The following is a 21102-nucleotide window of genomic DNA, read 5'->3' as shown; positions in this document are numbered from 1 at the left end:
GGCAGACATCATAAATTGTTCCCTCAATCAAGGATCTGTCCCTGACTCCTTAAAAATTGCTTCGCTGAAACCCTTACTAAAAAAACCCAATCTGGACCCAGCCAACCCAGCAAATTTCCGCCCCATCGCAAACCTACCTTTTATAGCTAAAATAATGGAAAAACTTGTCAACTTCCGTCTCACCGACTACTTGGACTCCCACAATATCTTATACCCTTCTCAATTCGGTTTCAGGAAACGCCTAAACACAGAATCCCTCCTTCTTTCTTTAACGGACACCATCCTGATGGGCCTTGACAAGGGACAATCTTACCTCCTAGCCCTACTCGATATTTCTGCGGCGTTTGACACGGTAAATCACGACATCCTCATCAGCCGTCTAATGGAAATAGGCATCTCTGGCTCTGCACTGCTCTGGTTTAAATCCTTTCTGAACAACAGGCACTACAAAGTTAAAATAAACGACAAAGAATCCCACCCCGTCCCATCAAAACAAGGAGTACCACAGGGCTCTTCTCTGTCCCCTACCCTGTTTAACATATACCTACTTCCTTTATGCCAGCTGCTCAAGAGCCTCAACCTCACCCATTTTATATACGCAGACGATGTGCAAATCATAATCCCCATCTCGGACCCCATCTCCTCAACTCTAAATTTCTGGAACGACTGCCTACATGCCATCAACCAGCTTCTCACGAATCTCAACCTGGTCCTAAATACGTCCAAAACGGAACTCCTGGTTATCTCCCCTAGCGATAACCACCCCTTCACTAATAACACAATAACCCCACTAGCAAGCCATGTCAGAGACCTTGGGGCCACCCTTGACTCCAGAATGAATTTCAAAAAATTCATTAACGCTACAACTAAAGAATGTTTCTTCAAGCTACAGGTCCTGAAGCATCTAAGACCGCTCTTACACTTCCAGGATTTCCGTTCTGTGCTTCAAGCAATACTGTTTTCAAAGATTGACTATTGCAACGCTCTTCTACTCGGTCTCCCCGCCTCTTCGACCAAACCTCTACAGATGCTGCAAAACGCAGCAGCCAGGATCCTTACAAACACACGGCGCAAGGACCACATCACACCTATCCTAAAAATCTTACATTGGCTTCCTATTCAACATAGAATACTGTTCAAAGCTCTCACTATCATCCACAAATCGGTCTACCAACAATCCTCTCTCCAACTCACCTTCCCTCTGGAACTACTTACATCTTCAAGACCAATAAGAACTGCCTACAAAAGTAAGCTCAAGGCCCCTCCCAACAAATCATCAGTTCACAACTCCATCCACAAGCGAGCTTTTTCAACAGCAGGTCCCCTACATTGGAATTCGCTTCCTCAAGACTTACGCCAGGAACAATGCCATTTAACCTTCAGAAAAAAACTTAAAACCTGGCTGTTCACACAAGCCTATCGTTGAAGGATTCCATATTAACCAACTCTCTCTCACCCTCCAACCCACCCTTCTCCCTCCCCGCACTCCCAAACTTTTTTCACTTTTTTCCCTTTTCCACTCGCAACCTCAACCCACCCTTTTCCCTCACCCCCCGCCACTCCTCCCATCTGACATAACATGTATATTCCAGCTGTATATATTCCATATATATATATTTCCATGTATATTTCCGCTGATTATAATCCATGTTTTCTGTATTATTAATTTATTGTTTTATGTTAATTTATAGTTTGTAATTTTGTTAACTTATTGTTCAATTACTTAATTCTGTCCTATCTTCCGACATCCATGTTTTTACTCTCCCTGTTTTAATGTAACTTCTCTTTTCCACTTATACGTTAATTGATTTTTCCCCTTGTTCTAATGTAAACCGGTACGATAAGACCTGGTCTTGAGTGTCGGTATAGTAAAAGAAGTTAAATAAATAATAAATAAATAATAGTACTGTCTGAATAGCTCACCAATCTCGGTCTCAGTGTACACCTCTCTCCCAGAGTCAGATGTTAGGCTGGTAATAAAAGATTTTTTCCTCTGCGGTTTTATTAAATGAGCCAGCAGTCTACTAGGTTTATTACCGAATTTAAAAAGAGATTGCTGGCCTTTCCACAAATAAGCTTGTGTTCGCGTATCTAATAGAGTATTCAGCCGCCCTAGTATACTATAGAATGTCCTCCTATGTTCTTCGGTGTTGCGGTGAATTACTGCCTTTTTTGCCTTTCCTAGTAATGTTTCGAGATCTAAAATTGATTGATTTATACTTTTATTGCGTGCGTGGACATACGAGATAATCTCGCCCCAGATTACGGCCTTTGCTGTGTCCCAAAAGAGATGTGTGTTAGAGGCATGTTGTTGATTGTTTCGGGCATAATCTAGCCATCTCTCTTTAAGAAATGCCTGGAATCGAGAATCATCCTTCAAAAAGTGTGGGAAACGCCATACACGTTGGCCAACATTAGGTCCGGGGGTCTTTATCTGAATGGAAATGGGTGTGTGGTCTGAAATAGCTAAAGGTTCTATCTGGGCCTTTGAAATTGTAAAAAACTCCCTTCTGGAAACCAAGATGTAATCAATGCGAGACAGTGTTTGGTGGGATCTCGAGATATGGGTATAATCCCTTTCAGTGGGATGTAAGATTCGCCAGACATCCAGGAGGTCAAGATAGCGGCACAGGTAGGCGACTCCCTTTATTTTCTCCCCTGTAGGTGGCACCGGGGCTGAACTCTTATCCAAAGAAACATCGTGTACACCGTTAAAGTCTCCCACCACATACTGTATGCCGTGAGTGTGTATCTGTAATAAGTTGCATATGTTCTCGAAGAACCTGTGGTTATAAGCGTTGGGGGCATATATGTTACAAATAGTCACTGGTTTGTTGTTCCAGTTTCCCAACACAATAAGGTATCGCCCATCAGGGTCTGCAATAATCTTAACAGTATGAAAATTCGTGTTTTTATTCACCAAGATCGCCACCCCTGCTTTACGGTGCTGCGCCTCTGCATAAATACAGGTACCCACCCAGTCTCTCTGGAGCTTTTGGCTTTCGATTTTTGTAAGGTGAGTTTCTTGAATACAGGCTATATCCGCATTCAGCCTTTTTAACTGTGCTAGCACTTTTTTCCTTTTGACCGGGGTGCCTAGTCCATTGACATTCCACGATACTAGATTTGGCATCTTTTTACCTTAATTAGAGTAAGTCGTTGTTGAGTCTGGTACAAAAAAACCACAATATCTAGGGTCGGCCCCCAGCCTAGCCTTCCCTTCCTCCATTCCCCTGCTATGGAATGGGACGAGCTGACACTCCCTCCCTCTTCGTTATCCCTTCTGACCCATAGGACAATTAGAACACAGAATTTCGACTCGCTGTAATTTGCCACACCTGTCAACAAGCCCTTGCTTCCCTTTCCTCCCTGACCTCCCCCCGTGCCCTCCCCCTCCCGTTTCCAACTATCCCCTCCCTTCCCCCTTCCCACCCTTAACATTAACAATTCTTCTCCAATGCTAACTGGAGACATGGAGACCCGCTTGATGTGTCCGGGGTTACCACTTCACCAAATGTCAACAAAAACTTAACGCAAACGGGTTTTTTTTTTTTTTTAGGACCATGTTTTTGGTATATATATATCCAAAAAGAACACCTGGGTGCGCGATATCCTCATATTCAACAAAACTCTGGTGTTTAATTGAGCTCTCGCTCACGCCCCCAGGCTAGTGCATAACACAGCCCCTATATGCAGCCTCCCCCCTGATCGCTCCCCTTCGGGCTATTATAGTCTATCCCCTTGCCCAGGTATAATTCACTGTCTCTGGTTATGTTTTGTGAAATTGTTCTGTGCTGTCCGGTTGCGGGGAGGGGTATAACGGAGCAGACGAAGCAAACATCGCACCTCCAGGCAGCACTCCGTTCGCGCACGAGTCCGAAAAACGCCAAAACTGTTGCTCTATGCAATCGCTGTTCTGCCAATCCGGTATCTCCCTTGAAGCAAGTCCCTGGGGTTTCGCCCCCACGTCCGAAGGGCCGCCGCATAGTCAAAATGTCCTTCTCGGTCGGTTGTTTTCGCCAGTATGGAGTTTGGCTGTCGCCTCGGGCACAGGTTTGGGCTTTTTTTTTTTTTTTTTTTCCAGTTTCTCTCCTTCTTTTTTTTTCCCCAAGGTGCGTCCACCAACTTACGAAGATTTTGGTCTTGCCTGTCCCCTCCTGTTCCTGTTTGTTTTTCCTTTTTATCCCCCTTTCTTTTTCCTGTTTTCCTTTTCTTTTCCTTTTTCTTTTCCATTTGGTTTTCCAAATTTTTTTTTTTTTTTTTTTTTTTAGTTTGGGGGGGGGGGCCCCCAAGGCGGGATGCGGCCTGCTATTTCGTCGCTGCTATTTCCAAACCATAGCGTCTCTCTCTCTCCTCTCCCCCCGCCCCAACTCGGTCCAGATTCAAGTCTCTAACTAGTATCAACTCAGTGCAGAACATAATAAATGTCCAAGGCATACGTTTTCGCGTTTGAGCAGGGAATAGAATGACAACAACAATTAACAACAATGTCATCCCTGCCGACCTAATTCTTGTCTTTAAGGCCTGTTTAGTGAAGGTCTAGCTTGTCGAGAAAAGCCTTCGCCGCTTCTGGTTTCTCAAATAGATGGCTCTTATCCTCATACCAAACGCGAAGCCGGGCGGGGTAAAGCAGTGAGAACTTAATGCCCTTATTATGCATATGGGTACACACGGGGGAAAAACTGCGGCGCAGCTCTGAGACTTCCGCCGAAAAGTCTTGGAAGATACGAATTTTGTTCCCGTGGTATTCAAGGTCTTTTATACTGTGGGAGGCCCGCCAGATTTCCGCCTTATGGGCATAATTATGTATTTTGGCGATTACCAATCGGGGGTGTATCTGGTTGTCTTTTTTGGCCCCGAGTCGGTGGGCCCGTTCAATGATCAGTTTACCTGTCAGATGCGGGAGTTTGAGAATCTCTGGTAGCCACTCTGTTAATATAGTGCTCAGGGACTTCTCTTCCACTGTTTCCGGAAACCCCAAGAATCTTAGGTTCTCTCTCCTTGCCCTGTTTTCAAGTTCATCTATTTTTGTGTGTAATAGAGTGAGCCTTTTCTCTGTTGCCGCCATCTTGCGCTCGGTTTTGATCACGTCGTCTTCCACGCTGGAAATGCGATGTTCCATATGGTCAATGCGTGGGCTCAGGTCAGCTAATGTCTCTTTGACCTCCCCTAGCTGCGAGGTGATATGATTTAGTTTTTCGTCCAAAGCTTCGCAAATTGCCGCTTTTATGTCCTCGATAGTAAGTCCCAAAGAGGGTGAGGGGAGCTCGCCTTCACTCGCGGCCGCCATTTTGGGGGAGCCAGCCTTCGGTTTTTCTTTTTCCTTTTTGCCTCCTTTGGATGTCATCGGGGTGTTCAATTTATTCATATATCTAGTTATTGACATGTGCTCTCCTCGCCTGCTAAGTTTTTTCCTGGTTTCGGGGGTGGTTCATATGCGGATGTAGCGCGGTTTGTGAAGTGGGCCCCGGAGCTGGTGGAGAAAATGTCCTGCCAGCTTCCCACATCACGTGATCCTCTTGAGGCTATTCTTAAGCAGGCCTTTGAGGTGATGGCAATGAATTTGCAGATAGCTTCTTGTTGCTTCCTGGTAGCTCGCTCTTGTTTACTTCTCTCTCAGGAGATTGATCAATCTGGTGTGAATTCCAGGGCAGTGATGGAAACGGCAGCCACCTTTTTGGCAGATGCAGGCTGCAATCTGGTCCACACTTTGACCAGAGGGGTGGCTTCAGGAATAGTGGCCAGGCGTTAGTGATGGCTTAGGAATTGGTTGCTCGGTACAATTTTGAAGTCTATTCTTACAAAATTGCCTTTTAAAGGATCAGTCTTGTTTGGGCGTGAGCTGGAAAAAATGGCCAATAAGTGGGGTGAGCCCAAGATATCCTTGGTTACCAGAGGATAAGAAGCAGACGCCGCAGTCCTTTACACGAGAGGTTGTGCTAAGGGTTTCAAATGCTTTTGACCCTACAGAGGAGCAGCTTTTCAGAGGACTCGGCCTTTGGGTGTTTCTCAATCCATTCGTCCCTGGCAGCTCAGACGAGGTGCAGGCTCGCGTAGCGGAGCCCCCCCCGAGCCTCAATGAAGGTTTGTCGATCCACTCCCGAGAACAGGAGATAGGGGGTCGCCTGTTTGTTTGGTTTTTTTTTATCGGAGGTGGGTCTAGATAACATCAGACTAGTTGCTTCTGGAGGTGATAAAAGATGGCTATGCGCTGGAGTATCTCAGTATTTCTTGGGACATTTTCATGGTGCCTCCCTGCATCTCTCTGAAGAAGAGACAGGCAGTGAACTGTACGTTGTTAAGACTCCTCAGTCTGTGGGGTGTAGTTCCATTGCCCACATCACAAGAAAATATGGGCCTATATTCCATTGTATCCAAGAAAGATGGCTCCTTTCGCCCCATCCTAGATCTCAAGGGAGTCAACCATCATTAGCGGGAGATTTGTTTTTGCATGGAAAACTTGCATTCTGTGATAATGGCAGTACCGTCTGTGAAGTTTCTGATATCTCTGGATTTGTCAGAAGCATACCTTCATATTCCCATCCGGCTGGAGCATCCATGGTTTCTGTGTTTCTCTGTTTTGTGGCAAAGACATCAGTTTTGAACACTGCCCTTTGGTTTGGCCACTGCACCCAGAACCTTTTCCAAAATTATGGTGGTGGTGGAGGCAGTGTTCAGAATGGGTGGACCAGAATGCCATTCTTACTTAGATGATTGGCTGATTCAGAACAAGTGTTTTGTAGAGAGCCTTCGGTTATCACACAAAGTGATCTCCTTGCTACAGGTACTAGGTTCGGTGGTAAACTTGGCCAAGAGCAATCTACAGCCATCCCAGCCACTAGAGTATCTTGTTGTTTGGTTTGACACGAAACAAGGTAGGGTGCTCCTGCCGGAGGGCAGTATTTAAAAGCTGATGATACAAGTGCAACTATTGACAAAAACAATACACCCAACAGTGTGATGTTATCTATAGGTGCTTGGGTTGATGGCGGCCATCATAGAGGTGGTTCTTTAGGCAAAAACACATAAGCGCCCTTTTCAGCACACCTTCTGGCTCGTTGAAGTCCACAGTCTCGGTACTTTTCGATTTGGTTTCACCTACTGGTGGAGATCTGCATACAACTGCAGTGGTGGTTAAAAGCGGATTATGTAAGGAAGGGGGAATCACGGGAAGGGCTAGTATTCAAACAGATGCGAGCCTCCAGGGTTGGGGTCTCACTGTCAGGAGCTGACAGCGCAAGGGTGCTTGAGTACAGAAGAGTCTCTTTAGAGCATCAATCAGCTGGAAGCCTGTGCTGTACAGTTGGCATGTTTGCAATTCATTTACCGCTTGCAAGGTCAAGTAGTCCGGATAATGTGAGACAATGCAACAACAGTGGCTTACATCAATCGCCAGAGAGGAACCAAGAGCCAGAAGGTGCTGCAGGAAATAGGAATGGGCAGAAGTGCATCTTCAGAAAATCTCAGCCTCACACATTGCAGGAAAAGACAATGTAAGAGCCGACTTGCTCAGCAGACAGTCTAGTTTCAGGAGAATGGGACTTGTCAAACAAGGCATTCCTGCTTGTAGTGGATCGCTGGGGCCTTCCACTTCTACACCTGCTAGTGACATCTCACAATGCGAAGGTTCCTCGCTTCTTCAGTCTTAGGCGAGATCAAATGTCCTTGGGCATCAATGCCCTTGTGCAAGAGTGGCCAGAGGGCAAGCTCCTGTATACCTTTCCCACATGGACCACGTTGGGCAGAATGATCCAGAGGAAAGACTCACACTGGGATGGTGTTTCTGGTGGCACCAGATTGGCACAAGAGGCCGTGGTATGCAGATTTGCGAAGACTTCTGTTTGACACTCCTATCCAATTACCGGTTCACGGGGATCTGTTATAGCAGGGGCCTATTCTTTACGAAAATCCATGTTGATTGTTAGACTAGAGCCTCAGGTGAAACAGCAGCGGCTGAAGGAGCTCTCCCGATGCCTGGAAGAGCTGGTGCTTAGGACAATTTTTGTTTCGAATTACTCTTCTGAAGCAGTCAGCCACGCCCCTTCAGAACCAAACCAGTCGTGATGCAATTCTTTTCTGTATGAAAGAGAGCATGGGAGTGAGAAGCCTGTGTATGAATGTATGAAAGAAAGCATGTGGGTGCGAGAGAGCATATGGGAGTAGAAACCTGCATGTGGGAGAGAGCATGTAAGAGAACCTGTGTGTGTGTGGGAGTAGAAACCTTCGTGTGAGAATGGGAACCTGTGTGTGCCAGTGGAAGCCTGGGTAAGAGTGTGTGGGAGTGGGAACCTGCGAAGTGAGAGCCTCATGTAAGAGAGAGTCTATGAGAGTGGGAGCCTGTGTGTATGTGTATCTCTCTTTTACCCTCCTCCCCGCCCGGCCGGTGCAGACCCACCGGGGTCAGGGGAGGCACGGGAGTCTGCGGCCGGACCCTGAGCGGCGCAGAAAGAGAAACTAAAGAAAAAAAAAGAGAAAAACCCAGCACGGTAAGCCCGCCCACCCCAGTGACACCAAGACCACGCCGGCTGAGCCCTTTAAAGGGCCTGACGGCCTCTGGTGTCGCGCGCAACAAAGGGGCCTGCCCCTTTGTGCGCCCCTTAGTGCGTACCGGTGTGAGAACTGTTCGCTAGAACCTTCCACAGAACCCTTCACGGCGCCTTCCTCTCAGACTCTACCTCATATCATAGCAATTTCCCCTGTATCCATACCAAACGCACAGAGCTCAAATCTAAACATTTCAAAGATATAAAGCCATTTGGACCCATCATTTCCTCCAGCACCAGCTACCCAGTTCCTCTCACTCAATCCTTCCAATTGAACCCCTGGAAGAAAGATGCTAACCCACCTCATCCCCATCAGATACCATCACTACCACTTCTGCATTTATCCTTCTCAAGTATTACCAGCAAGGACACCAAGATCTCTCATTCCAATCATGATTACCCCCCTGACCCAGCTCCTGGGATTCACCCTACTCCCTTTAACCCTTTTTAATGCACAGTCACTGACTAAAAAAACACACATCCTCAACGACTATCTCCTGGACTCTAAGCCAGACATCTGTGCCATCACAGAAACCTGGCTAAAAAACTCAGACATAGCTCTAATCAATCAATTACTCACACACCTATATGACATTTTTTCAGTTCCCAGACACAAAAAACGAGGGGGCGGCCTTCTACTAGCTACTAAGAAAGAATTCAGACTTACTTCACATACAATCAAGTCTGAGTCCAAATTGGAATTGGGTTTATTCAAATCGAAACAACTTCAAATCGTGCTAGTATATGCCCCACCAGGAGTACTAGCTGCGGACGCCTCCCTCCTTATAGAAGCTATAGTGAAGCACATCAATACAGACCTTCCTGCTATCATCATGGGGGATTTCAACCTCCATATCGATGCCTCACCCCGCTCTCCCAACTGTGAAGCCCTCCTCACCTCCCTCAATGCAATGGGCCTCAATCAAATCATCAACAAACCCACCCACAAAGCAGGACACACATTGGACCTTATTTCCATTAACTCTAATTTGTCTCTCACGACTGCACCGACTTTTACCCCAGTCCCCTGGTCAGACCACGTTCTGATAACCACCACCCTCACCACCAAAAAACAGCCTAACACCCCACAGCACCATTCCACCATTCATTTCAGGAAACCATGTGCATCTGACTTGCTCAGTGATTATCTTTCTAAGGAACTCACAAACTTGGATGTATCCAACCCCGACTCAGCCGTGCTTTCCTGGCACAAAATCACTGAAACAGTAGCAAATAAATTATGCCCTGCAGTCGTTAAAATAATTAACCCAGCGCAAAAAGGAAAACAACCCTGGTTCTCTCCGGAACTTAAACAGATGTTGTTCAATATCTACCTTCTCCCCCTCTGCCAGCTTCTCTCAAATCTAAAACTTACTCACTTTATCTACGCAGATGATGTCCAGATTCTTATTACAGTCACCGAATCTTTGAAAAAAAAACCATCGATTTCTGGAACTGCTGTTTACACTCCATCAACCTCCTATTATCCAGCCTAAACTTAGTTCTTAATACTTCTAAAACTGAACTCTTACTCATCTCGCAAAATGATAACAATTTGGCCCTCAGCAACCTACTGGCTCCCAACTTGACTTCCACCACACATGTGAGGGACCTCGGAGTCAAACTCGACAACAGGCTGAACCTCAAATCATTTATCAATAATACAACTAAGGAAGGTTTCTACAAACTGCAAATTCTAAAAAAGCTTAAACCCCTCCTGCACACCCACGACTTCCGCTCGGTACTTCAAGCTATCATATTCTCTAAAATTGACTACTGCAACTTTCTCCTACTCGGCCTTCCTGCTTCCACTACAAAACCCTTACAGATGCTACAGAACACCATGGCAAGGATTCTGACGAATACCAAAAGAAATGAACATATTTCTCCGGTTCCAAAGAGCTTACACTGGCTCCCCGTCAAATTCAGAATCATTTACAAAGCTCTAATGCTGATCCACAAATATATCCACATGCAGACCCCACTGGATCTAATCTTCCCGCTTCGACTACACACGTCAGTCAGACCTATAAGAGCAGCACACAAAGGCACACTCCACGCTCATCCCTCCAAGACCACTCTCAGAAAAAGGGCCCTCTCCACAGCAGGGCCCACACAACGGAATTCTCTAACACCTGACCTGCGCCTAGAAACCTGCCAAAAGACATTAAAAAAAAAGCTTAAGACCTGGCTCTTCAGTCAAGCGTTTCCCTGAAGAACTGAAGTACGCCATAAGACTCTTTCACCTAACCGCATGACTTAACACAGATATCATTATTGTTACTTTAATTGTTAATGTTATTAACGCTATTACTCTTCCTCCACCTCTATTCTTGTTTGTGACTCTCCCCAGAGTTGTTTTTTCCAGGTTAAACTCCCCTGTTTATTGTAATTCCAACTAAAGTTATATGTAAACCAACGCGATATGATTTTTCATGAGCATCGGTATATAAAACCTCTTAAATAAATTAAATAGATGAAGCAAGACCTCCGACACAAAGAAAACAGATGGCGCAAAGCCCCCGATACAGCTACATTATCGGCATACAAAGGAACCCTTCATCATTACAGGACCTCAATTCTAAGGACAAAAAGAGAATTCTATGCCAAGAGAATCCGCGATCTCCAATTTGATGCCAAGGCTCTTTTCTCTTATATTTCACAAATCACAAAATCAGCCCCCCGCCCCCCCCGACGATACCAGATGAACAGGCACAAACCAAGGCTAACGAGCTCGCATTATTCTTTCAGAAGAAGATCTCGAACACTCTTGCACTCCTCCCAACCAACACTACCTCCCTCGCTACATTCTCCTATATCCCCAATCATTCTGGAGCCAATCTCGACAATTTCGAACTAATCTCTACCAGTGTGATTGAATCCCTACTTAAAAGACAAACCATCCAGCCACCCGGCAGACAACATCCCATCTAAACTTCTGCTACTTATCCCACACACCATCTCCGGACCGTTGGCTTCTCTGAAACCCCTCCTCAAGAAACATAATCTAGATCCTAGAGAATTAGCTAATTTCCATCCCATCTCTAATCTCCCATTCTTAGCCAAACTCACAGAGAAACTAGTCAACACACAACTCTCTGAATATCTAGGAGAACACAATATCCTATATCCTTCCCAATAAGGCTTTCGCAAATCACGCAACACGGAAACCCTCCTCATCTCCCTAACAGATCATATTATCATGGGACTAGACAAAGGCCATTCTTTTCTTCTAGTCCTTCTAGACATTTTGGCAACATTCGACACAGTCAACCACTCCATCCTCCTTAACTGCCTCTCAGACATAGGGCTATCTGGATCGGTTCACAGATGGTTCAACTCTTTCCTCAGCAACTGAAGCTTTAAAGTCAAAATTAATAATAAAGAATCACCTACTACAAATTCTTCACTTGGTGTATCTCAAGGATCATCCTTATCACCTACGCTTTTCAACATTTACCTCCTCCCCCTTTGCCAGCTGCTAACAGGTCTAAAACTAATACACTACCTATATGCAGATGACGTACAGATTCTGATTCCTATAACAGAGTCCATTTCAAAATCACTCACTTTCCGGAACAACTGCCTTCAATCTATCACCAGCCTTCTCAACAGTTTGAACCTGGTCCTTAATGCCACCAAGACCGAACTACTCCTTATCTCTTCCAACCAAATTAACTCCCTCCCACAGACCCTCCCTAACACCCAGGTCACACATGTAAGAGACCTCGGGGTTATCCTTGACAACCGCCTAAACCTAAAGAAAACGATCAACAACACGACCAAAGACTGTTTCTATAAACTCCAGGTTTTAAAAAGACTCAAACCTCTCCTGTATTTCCACGACTTCAGGACAGTTCTACAAACCATGCTGTTTGCCAAAATAGACTATTGCAACACTCTCCTCCTCGGACTCCCTAACTCTACCACCAAACCGCTACAGATGCTACAGAATGCCGCAGCTAGAATTTTGACCAATACCAACCGTGGAGAACACATCTCACCCATCCTCCGGAACTTACACTGGCTGCCAGTAAGCTACAGAATACTATACAAATCCCTCACCATAATACACAAAACCATCCACGAACAATTACAGCTAGACCTTGAAATCTCATTCAAACTCCACACCTCTACCAGACCCATCAGAGAAGCATACAAAGGAACTCTGCAAGCCCCACCAACCAAAGCCACACGTCATACCATGACTAAAGACCGGGCATTCTCAACAGCCGGCCCGGCCATCTGGAACAACATCCCCACAGACCTCAGACTGGAGCCCTGCCATCTAACATTTAGGAAAAAACTTAAGACTAGATTTTCCGCCAAGCCTTCTCGTATACCTTGGATACATTCTAATGGCCTAGCCACCCTTCATGAGCCATGGAACTAGGTACCTCTTCGAAGTACCTAAAAAGTACAATCACCTAATTCTTAATTTTTATTATGTTTCTTAGGGGCAGCAAAGGCAGTTAAACTATCTTTCCAGCTGAATAAGCTTCCAAGTTTATCCTCCTTTTTGATTGTAACTTTGCTTCTTCTGTTAAATGATTGTTTATTGTTATAGTTTTTCCCCCCTGTTTTGTGTAAACCGATTTGATATGGTTTTTACCATGAAGGTCGGTATAAAAAAAAGTTAAATAAATAAATAAAATAAATGTGAGAGAGAGAGAGCATGCAAAAGTGGGAGCCTGTGTGAGAGAAAGCGTGTGTTTGAGAGAGAGTGCACGTGAGAGAGAATCTGTGTGTGTGTGTGTGTAAGAAGGAGGAAGGAAAGAAGAAGAGGAGAGAGAAGAAACAGAATAAAAGAGACCTTGAAAAAGGAAAAGATAGACCAGGGGAACAAAGAGCCTGGGACCAACCGATCAGAAAAAATAAGATCAGACAACAAAGGTAAAAAAAAAAAAAATGATTTTGACTTCCAGCAATTGGAATCTGCCATCTTTGGGACTGGAGCTTTCTTATATATTTGTATTTTGCTGTTCCTTCAGTATTCCAGTGTTCACAGAGGCTGAGACTAGTTTCCTGGGCTTTCCATTTCAGTTTTATCTATTTGTATGTTTGTTTCTAATTTGTAGTCTCCTTATTCTGTATTAGGTAAGGCTCTGTCTGTGTGGCACACGTGTGACTAGTGTGTAGTTTCTCAGTAGGGTTTTGTAGTAGTTCCGTTTATTCTGTATGCCCACTACGTAGTGTACTAGTGTTCTAGGGCCTGGTGTAATGTTTGCCTTTGCTGCCTTGTTTAAGGTAAGGTTGCTGCTGTTTTGAGTCCTGAGAGTTACTGCCATTATGGTATGGCGGGGGAAGGTTGTAGGTGTTGGCATTGGCGAGAGTTTGTTTTGCTGTCACTGAAGTGACACCAGCATGTGACTATATTGTCTTTTGCATGTCCTAGTTCTGTTCTTCTCCTGTGGCAAATTTTAAGTTCTTACGATGATTATTATGATTAATACTGTTTTATTGTAGTTATGATATTCTCTGCATTTTTGAAAGAGGATTCATGAAAGAATACATTTTATAATTGTTTTATTACATAATTGGATCTGATGTATCTGTTAAACTTCTGTTACATTTTACATGATTTGTATTTATAAACTGCAATAAACATAAAATAAATTAATATAGATTAATAAGGTATTTTTAATGCTGGTAAGTGCTTGAAATTATAGAATTTAAATATTTTTAAAGCATCACTCATGATGAAATTACTTACAAATCCATCATCGGATGCACTCTAAGGCATTATTTATTGATAAGAGTGCAAATAGTGGGGTCTAGAGCAGGGGTGGGCAATTCCGGTCCTCGAGGGCTGCAAACCAGTCGGGTTCTCAGGATATCCTTGATAAATATGCATGATAGAGACCTGCATTCACACTGCCTCAGTTGTATGCAAATCTATTTCATGCATATTCATTAGGGGTATCCTGAAAACCCGACTGGTTTGCAGCCCTCGAGGACCGGACTTGCCCACCCCTGGTCTAGAGTTATACATCATCTGCTCACCCATGTTAACCTTGGGCCCCCCAAAAAATAAATTTCTGGCTATGCCACTGGTATGGAATAGAAGAGATGTGCCTGTAGGAGCTGATGCCTTTCCTCTGTAGTTTTTTTTATCTACAACTGCATCAGAATAACCCAGAAGGAGCACTGACAAGGACCTTGCAGGGTATCTCATGTTCTCGTTCTTCCATCTAGCTTGGAGAAGATTGGGTTGGGACCATTAGAAGCCCTAATTGTCATGCAAATGGATAACCCTGACTGTAACACATTGCGTAGGCCTTTTGAATACCAAGAGCTGTCTGCAAGCTTATCAGGGCAAAATACATTAAAGAACGAGTAAGCAATGTACCAGCAGCCACCTGCATCATGGTTTTGGCAGTACATGACATCCTGGAGACTGACCAACCATCAGAAAGACATCACCATGGATGGTGCCTCCTCCAGGTATTGCTTGAGGGGCTGCACACAGGGCCGGCGCATCCATTGGGTGAACTTCGGCGGTCGCCTAGGGTGCCAAGCTGTAGGGGGTGCCAAAGAGCAGCCACGCTCAAGGCAAACAGAAATAGAGACTGTGCGGCCCTGAGAAGCACACACTGTCGCACCCCCCCCCCCCACCTGTTTCTATTTCTCTTTGCCACGAGCAGGATAGGCCCCGCTTGCGGCGCCACGTGGCTGCTCTTCGGTGCCCCCCTATGGCTCGGCGCCTTCAGAAGCACACAGTCGGCGCTGAAACGGGTAGGGGAGAGGGCGCGTGACCTGGGGGGGGGGGGAGCGACAGCACAAGGGTCGCCTAGGGCGCCCAATACCCTTGCACCGGCAATGTGCGGCGGTTATTACCCTTCACCAATAAGCCTTTATGCTGTTGATGCAAGTCCATCATTGCTTTCTGCTTCAACAGCAGGGAGAAAAGGGGAAATGGAGTCAGACAGCAACCAACAAGGGGCCCCGACTTTTACTATGGGGTTAACTGATGAGCAAAGGGGGTAACGGGGAATTGGATTCAAACAGCAACCAACGAGGCCCTGACTTTTATGGTCTGGGAAACTGATAAGATAACTGATAACAGTGCAACTGATAACTGATAACAGTGCTCGTCATATAGCCCAATAGACTAAATGTCTATTGGGCTATATGACGCCACTGTATATTCATTCGTGTTCATTCTCCAGTTTTTTCTGTCCTTTGTTTCCTGGCTACTCTAGCCCCCAAGTTTATTTTCCATGTTATTTGTATCTGTGCCTCGGCATTCTTGTTATATGGTTTTGTTAAGTTAACCCCTAAGTTTGATGTAAACCGGCCTGATATGAAGCTTGTCATGAAGTTCGGTATAGAAAAATAATAAATAAATAAGCATGGGGTAACATACACGACACTGCAGATACTACCATAAGCTTACTGAGCAGACTGGATGCACCATTTGGTCCTTTTCTGCCATCATTTCTATGTGGCAGTAAATGGGGCGAGTTGGCGCCGTGGACTGCAGTAGCCCGCTGCATTAAGAAGGTAGTTACGGCCACATATGTGGATGCTGAGCAGCCGTTGCCTAGTCAGGTTAGAACTCATTACACTAGGGCTCAGGCAGTGTCATGGGCAGAGATTAGATTATTGTCTCCTGTCGAGATTTGCCGAGCTGCGACACGGTCCTCCGTACACACATTTTCCAGGCATTACTGCCTGGATGTGCAAGCCCAGGATGCAGCCTTCGCACGTGTGATGTTGATCGGACCGCGAGCAGCCTCCTGCCCTGTTCGTGTGTACTTGCCAGGTTCTTATGGCCTGGATTGGCCACTGTTGGAAACAGGATGCTGGGCTTGATGTACCCTTGGTCTGACCCAGTATGGCATTTTCTTATGTTCTTATGTTCTTATCCCACTGGTGTGGATCCATCTATCTGAATTCTAGGATTGGAGAAATTACTACTTAGCTGATAATTTCCTTTTCTTTAATGAAGATAGGTGGATCCACCTTCCTGTCCTTGGCTGCTGGCGGGTTGTGCTATTGTCCTCCTGCGTGGCCACGTGTTGGTGGGGTTACAGGTAAGTGTCAATCCAGCCCCTAGATTAGTGTTATTACCCTCCTTGTCTGAGGTCAGTGTTTCCTGCTGGCTAAGTGCCGGAATGGTTGTCTGTTAATAATCAAGTTTTGTTAGTTTGTCCACAGTTGGCTTTTGCAGAGAATACTAGCAGGCTGATGTCAGTGTAGGGGTTTATATACTGTGATGTCAGCGTTGCTCTGTCTCCGTCTGCTGGTAGAGTTGCATAACCCACTGATGTGGATCCAGCTATTTTCATTAAAGAAAAGAAAATTATCAGGTCAGTAGTGATTTCTCCTCATACACGACAAACAAGAATCTGGAAGAAGTATCTTATATAGTGAAGTACTTAGGATTTAAAAGCAGCATCAATGAGGTGAGTGGTTAGTGCAGTTAGTGTAGCTGGGTTCAAAAAAGGTTTGGATAAGTTCTTGGAAGAGAAGTCCATTAACGGCTATTAATCAATTTTACTAGTAGCATGGGTAATTGCCAGGTTCTTGTGGCCTGGTTTTGGCCTCTGTTGGAAACAGGATGCTGGGCTTGATGGACCCTTGGTCTGACCCAGCATGGCAATTTCTTATGTTCTTATGTGAGTGTTTTGAACTGGATTTGCATATGGCCAGAGAAGGAAACAAAATCCAAGGACTCAGGAAGTTTCTTCCAGGCACTCGGCAGAGCGAGGCAGAAAGCAGGGAATCGGAAGGTGGTGGTGGAGGAGAAAGGCACAGATTAGAGGAACGGCGTTCACGAGGAAGGGAGAGGGAAGGGAGAGAGAAGAGAAGAAAGGCAGTGAGGAGCTGCAGAGTGAGTGCATTTGTAGGGGAGGGAGAGAAGCTTGAACTGTAGGTGGAAGTGGACAGAGAGCCAATGTAGCGACCTGAGAAGAGGGGTTACATGATCATAGCGAGGTTAAAGAAAGAGAAGTCATGCAGCTGAATGTTGAAGAGATTGTAGTGGAGAAAAACGATTCAGCAGGAGGTCAGCAAGGAGCAAGTTACAGAAGTCTAAGCAGGAGGTGATAAGAGAGGGGAGGAGGGTTTTGGCTCAGAGAGGAAGGGAGAGATTTTAGCAGTGTTATAGAGGAGGAACTGACTCACTTTAGCAGTGTTTTGGATGTGCAGGAGGAGGGAGAGGCATCAAAGATGACCCAAGGTTAGGGACTGAGCAAACAGGAGGATGAGAGCACAGTGAGCCCTCCTGATGTGACAGAATCAGATGTTCCTGATGTTCTGGATAATTCTCTGTTAGATCTGGGGTTTTATTATTCACTGATTTATCCAGGCAGAGACGTTTGATATTCTGGGTCTCTGGGATTAGACTTGTAAACCCTGAGGTCCAGAAAGGAAACTGAGTCCAGGGGAACAAGTCTGGCAGTTCCTGGGGATGAGGGGTCCTGGTGTCCCCTCTTCCATGATAAAATGTTATGGGATTAAAGCCAGCTGAGCCCCTCCACGTGTCCCTGAGTGTTTCTGGTTTGTGTTTCAGGTGCCGGTGACGTTTGAGGACATCGCTGTCTCTTTCTCCCAGGAGGAAGGGGGTTGTTTAGATGAAGGACAGAAGGAGCTTTACAGGGATGTGAAGGAGAATTATGAGACCCTGAGCTCTGTAGGTAAGGATTGCATAATCTCCATTTTTAATAAATACCGGGGATGTTTTACTAAAAGTCATTTTTTCCTGGGTCATCTCTACACCAGAGATGTGCAAACAGGGCTGGATTTAGCAATAGGTGCACGAGGCCTGTCCTCTCTCCCTCTCCCCTCCCCTCCCCATGCCTGCTCCTCTCTCTCTCTTCCCTCCCCATGCCTGCTTCTCTCTCCCTCTCCCCTCCCCATGCCTGCTCCTCTCTCTCCCTCTCCCCTCCCCATGCCTGCTCCTCTCTCTCCCTCTCCCCTCCCCATGCCTGCTCCTCTCTCTCCCTCTCCCCTCCCCATGCCTGCTCCTCTCTCTCCCTCCCCATGCCTGCTCCTCTCTCCCTCTCCCCTCCCCATGCCTGCTCCTCTCTCTCCCTCTCCCCTCCCCATGCCTGCTCCTTTCTCCCTCTCCTCTCTCAATGCTTGATCCCCTCATCCTTTTTTTTTTCTCCCATCCCTGAGATCTCCTCTCTGTGCTGATACCTGAGATCACTTTTCCTCAATAAAAAGAAAGTGAATTATGCAGACACAAAAGTTTACATAAGACCATGCCATACTGGGTCAGACCAAGGGTCCATCAAGCCCAGCATCCTGTTTCCAACAGTGGCCAATCCAGGCCATAAGAACCTGGCAAGTACCCAAAAACTAAGTCTATTCCATGTTACCATTGCTAATGGCAGTGGCTATTCTCTAAGTGAACTTAATAGCAGGTAATGGACTTCTCCTCCAAGAACTTATCCAATCCTTTTTTAAACACAGCTATACTAACTGCACTAACCACATCCTCTGGCAACAAATTCCAGAGTTTAATTGTGCGTTGAGTAAAAAAGAACTTTCTCCGATTAGTTTTAAATGTGCCCCATGCTAACTTCATGGAGTGCCCCCTAGTTTTTCTATTATCCGAAATAGTTGGCAATATTATCCGAATCACTTGGCAGTAGTGATCATAATATGATCAAATTTGATTTAATGACTGGAAGAGGAACAGTGTGCAAATCCAAGACTCTCGTGCTAAACTTTCAAAAGGGAAACTTTGATAAAATGAGAAAAATTGTTAGAAAAAAACTGAAAGGAGCGGCTACAAAAGTAAAAAATACCATCCTAGAAGCACAGTCCAGATGTATTCCACACATTAAGAAAGGTGGAAAGAAGGCAAAACAATTACCGGCATGGTTAAAAGGGGAGGTGAAAGAAGCTATTTTAGCCAGAAGATCTTCATTCAAAAATTGGAAGAAGGATTGGAAGAAGGATCCAACAAAAGAAAATAGGATAAAGCATAAATATTGGCAAGTTAAATGTAAGACATTGATAAGACAGGCTAAGAGAGAATTTGAAAAGAAGTTGGCTGTAGAGGCAAAAACTCACAGTAAAAACCTTTTAAAATATATCCGAAGCAGAAAGCCTGTGAGGGAGTCAGTTGGACTGTTAGATGATCGAGGGGTTAAAGGAGCACTTAGAGAAGATAAGGCCATCGCGGAAAGATTAAATGATTTCTTTGCTTCGGTGTTTACTGAAGAGGATGTTGGGGAGGTACCCGTAATGGAGAAGGTTTTCATGGGTAATGATTCAGATGGACTGAATCAAATCACGGTGAACCTAGAAGATGTGGTAGGCCTGATTGACAAACTGAAGAGTCGTAAATCACCCGGACCGGATGGTATACACCCCAGAGTTCTGAAGGAACTAAAAAATGAAATTTCAGACCTATTAGTAAAAATTTGTAACTTATCATTAAAATCATCCATTGTATCTGAAGACTGGAGGATAGCAAATGTAACCCCAATATTTAAAAAGGGCTCCAGGGGTGATCCGGGAAACTACAGACCGGTTAGCCTGACTTCAGTGCCAGGAAAAATAGTGGAAAGTGTTCTAAACATCAAAATCACAGAACATATAGAAAGACATGGTTTAATGGAACAAAGTCAGCATGGCTTTACCCAGGGCAAGTCTTGCCTCACAAATCTGCTTCACTTTTTTGATGGAGTTATTAAACATGTGGATAAAGGTGAACCGGTAGATATAGTATACTTGGATTTTCAGAAGGCATTTGACAAAGTTCCTCATGAGAGGCTTCTAGGAAAAGTAAAAAGTCATGGGATAGGTGGTGATGTCCTTTTGTGGATTGCAAACTGGCTAAAAGACAGGAAACAGGGAGTAGGATTAAATGAACAATTTTCTCAGTGGAAGGGAGTGGACAGTGGAGTGCCTCAAGGATCTGTATTGGGACCCCTACTTTTCAATATATTTATAAATGATCTGGAAAGAAATACGACGAGTGAGATAATCAAATTTGCAGATGACACAAAATTGTTCAGAGTAGTTAAATCACAAGCGGATTGTGATAAATTGCAGGAAGACCTTGTGAGACTGGAAAATTGGGCATCCAAATGGCAGATGAAATTTAATGTGGATAAGTGCAAGGTGATGCATATAGGGAAAAATAACCCATGCTATAATTACACAATGTTGGGTTCCGTATTAGGTGCTACAACCCAAGAAAGAGATCTAGGTGTCATAGTGGAAAACACATTGAAATCGTCGGTTCAGTATGCTGCGGCAGTCAAAAAAGCAAACAGAATGTTGGAAATTATTAGAAAGGGAATGGTGAATAAAACGGAAAATGTCATAATGCCTCTGTATCGCTCCATGGTGAGACCGCACCTTGAATACTGTGTACAATTCTGGTCGCCGCATCTCAAAAAAGATATATTTGCGATGGAGAAGGTACAGAGAAGGGCTACCAAAATGATAAGGGGAATGGAACAGCTCCCCTATGAGGAAAGACTAAAGAGGTTAGGACTTTTCAGCGTGGAGAAGAGACGAGTGAGGGGGGACATGATAGAGGTGTTTAAAATCATGAGAGGTCTAGAACGGGTCCTTCCCCCAGTTGAGAATT

General features: G+C 45.0%; 1 protein-coding gene across 1 annotated transcript in view; it reads left to right on the top strand.

The window, feature by feature from the left end:
- Nucleotides 1–21102, top strand: part of LOC115083153 (oocyte zinc finger protein XlCOF6-like) — a 67574-nt gene that overhangs the window by 21906 nt on the left and 24566 nt on the right. The window contains exon 4 of the mRNA XM_029586961.1: nt 18061–18184. Within this exon, the coding sequence (XP_029442821.1) occupies nt 18061–18184 (124 nt within the window). The remainder of the gene's footprint in view (nt 1–18060; nt 18185–21102) is intronic.

This window comes from Rhinatrema bivittatum, chromosome 2 (genome assembly GCF_901001135.1).
Source record: "Rhinatrema bivittatum chromosome 2, aRhiBiv1.1, whole genome shotgun sequence".
Lineage (NCBI taxonomy): Eukaryota > Metazoa > Chordata > Amphibia > Gymnophiona > Rhinatrematidae > Rhinatrema > Rhinatrema bivittatum.
This window is presented reverse-complemented; position numbering and strand designations above follow the sequence as displayed.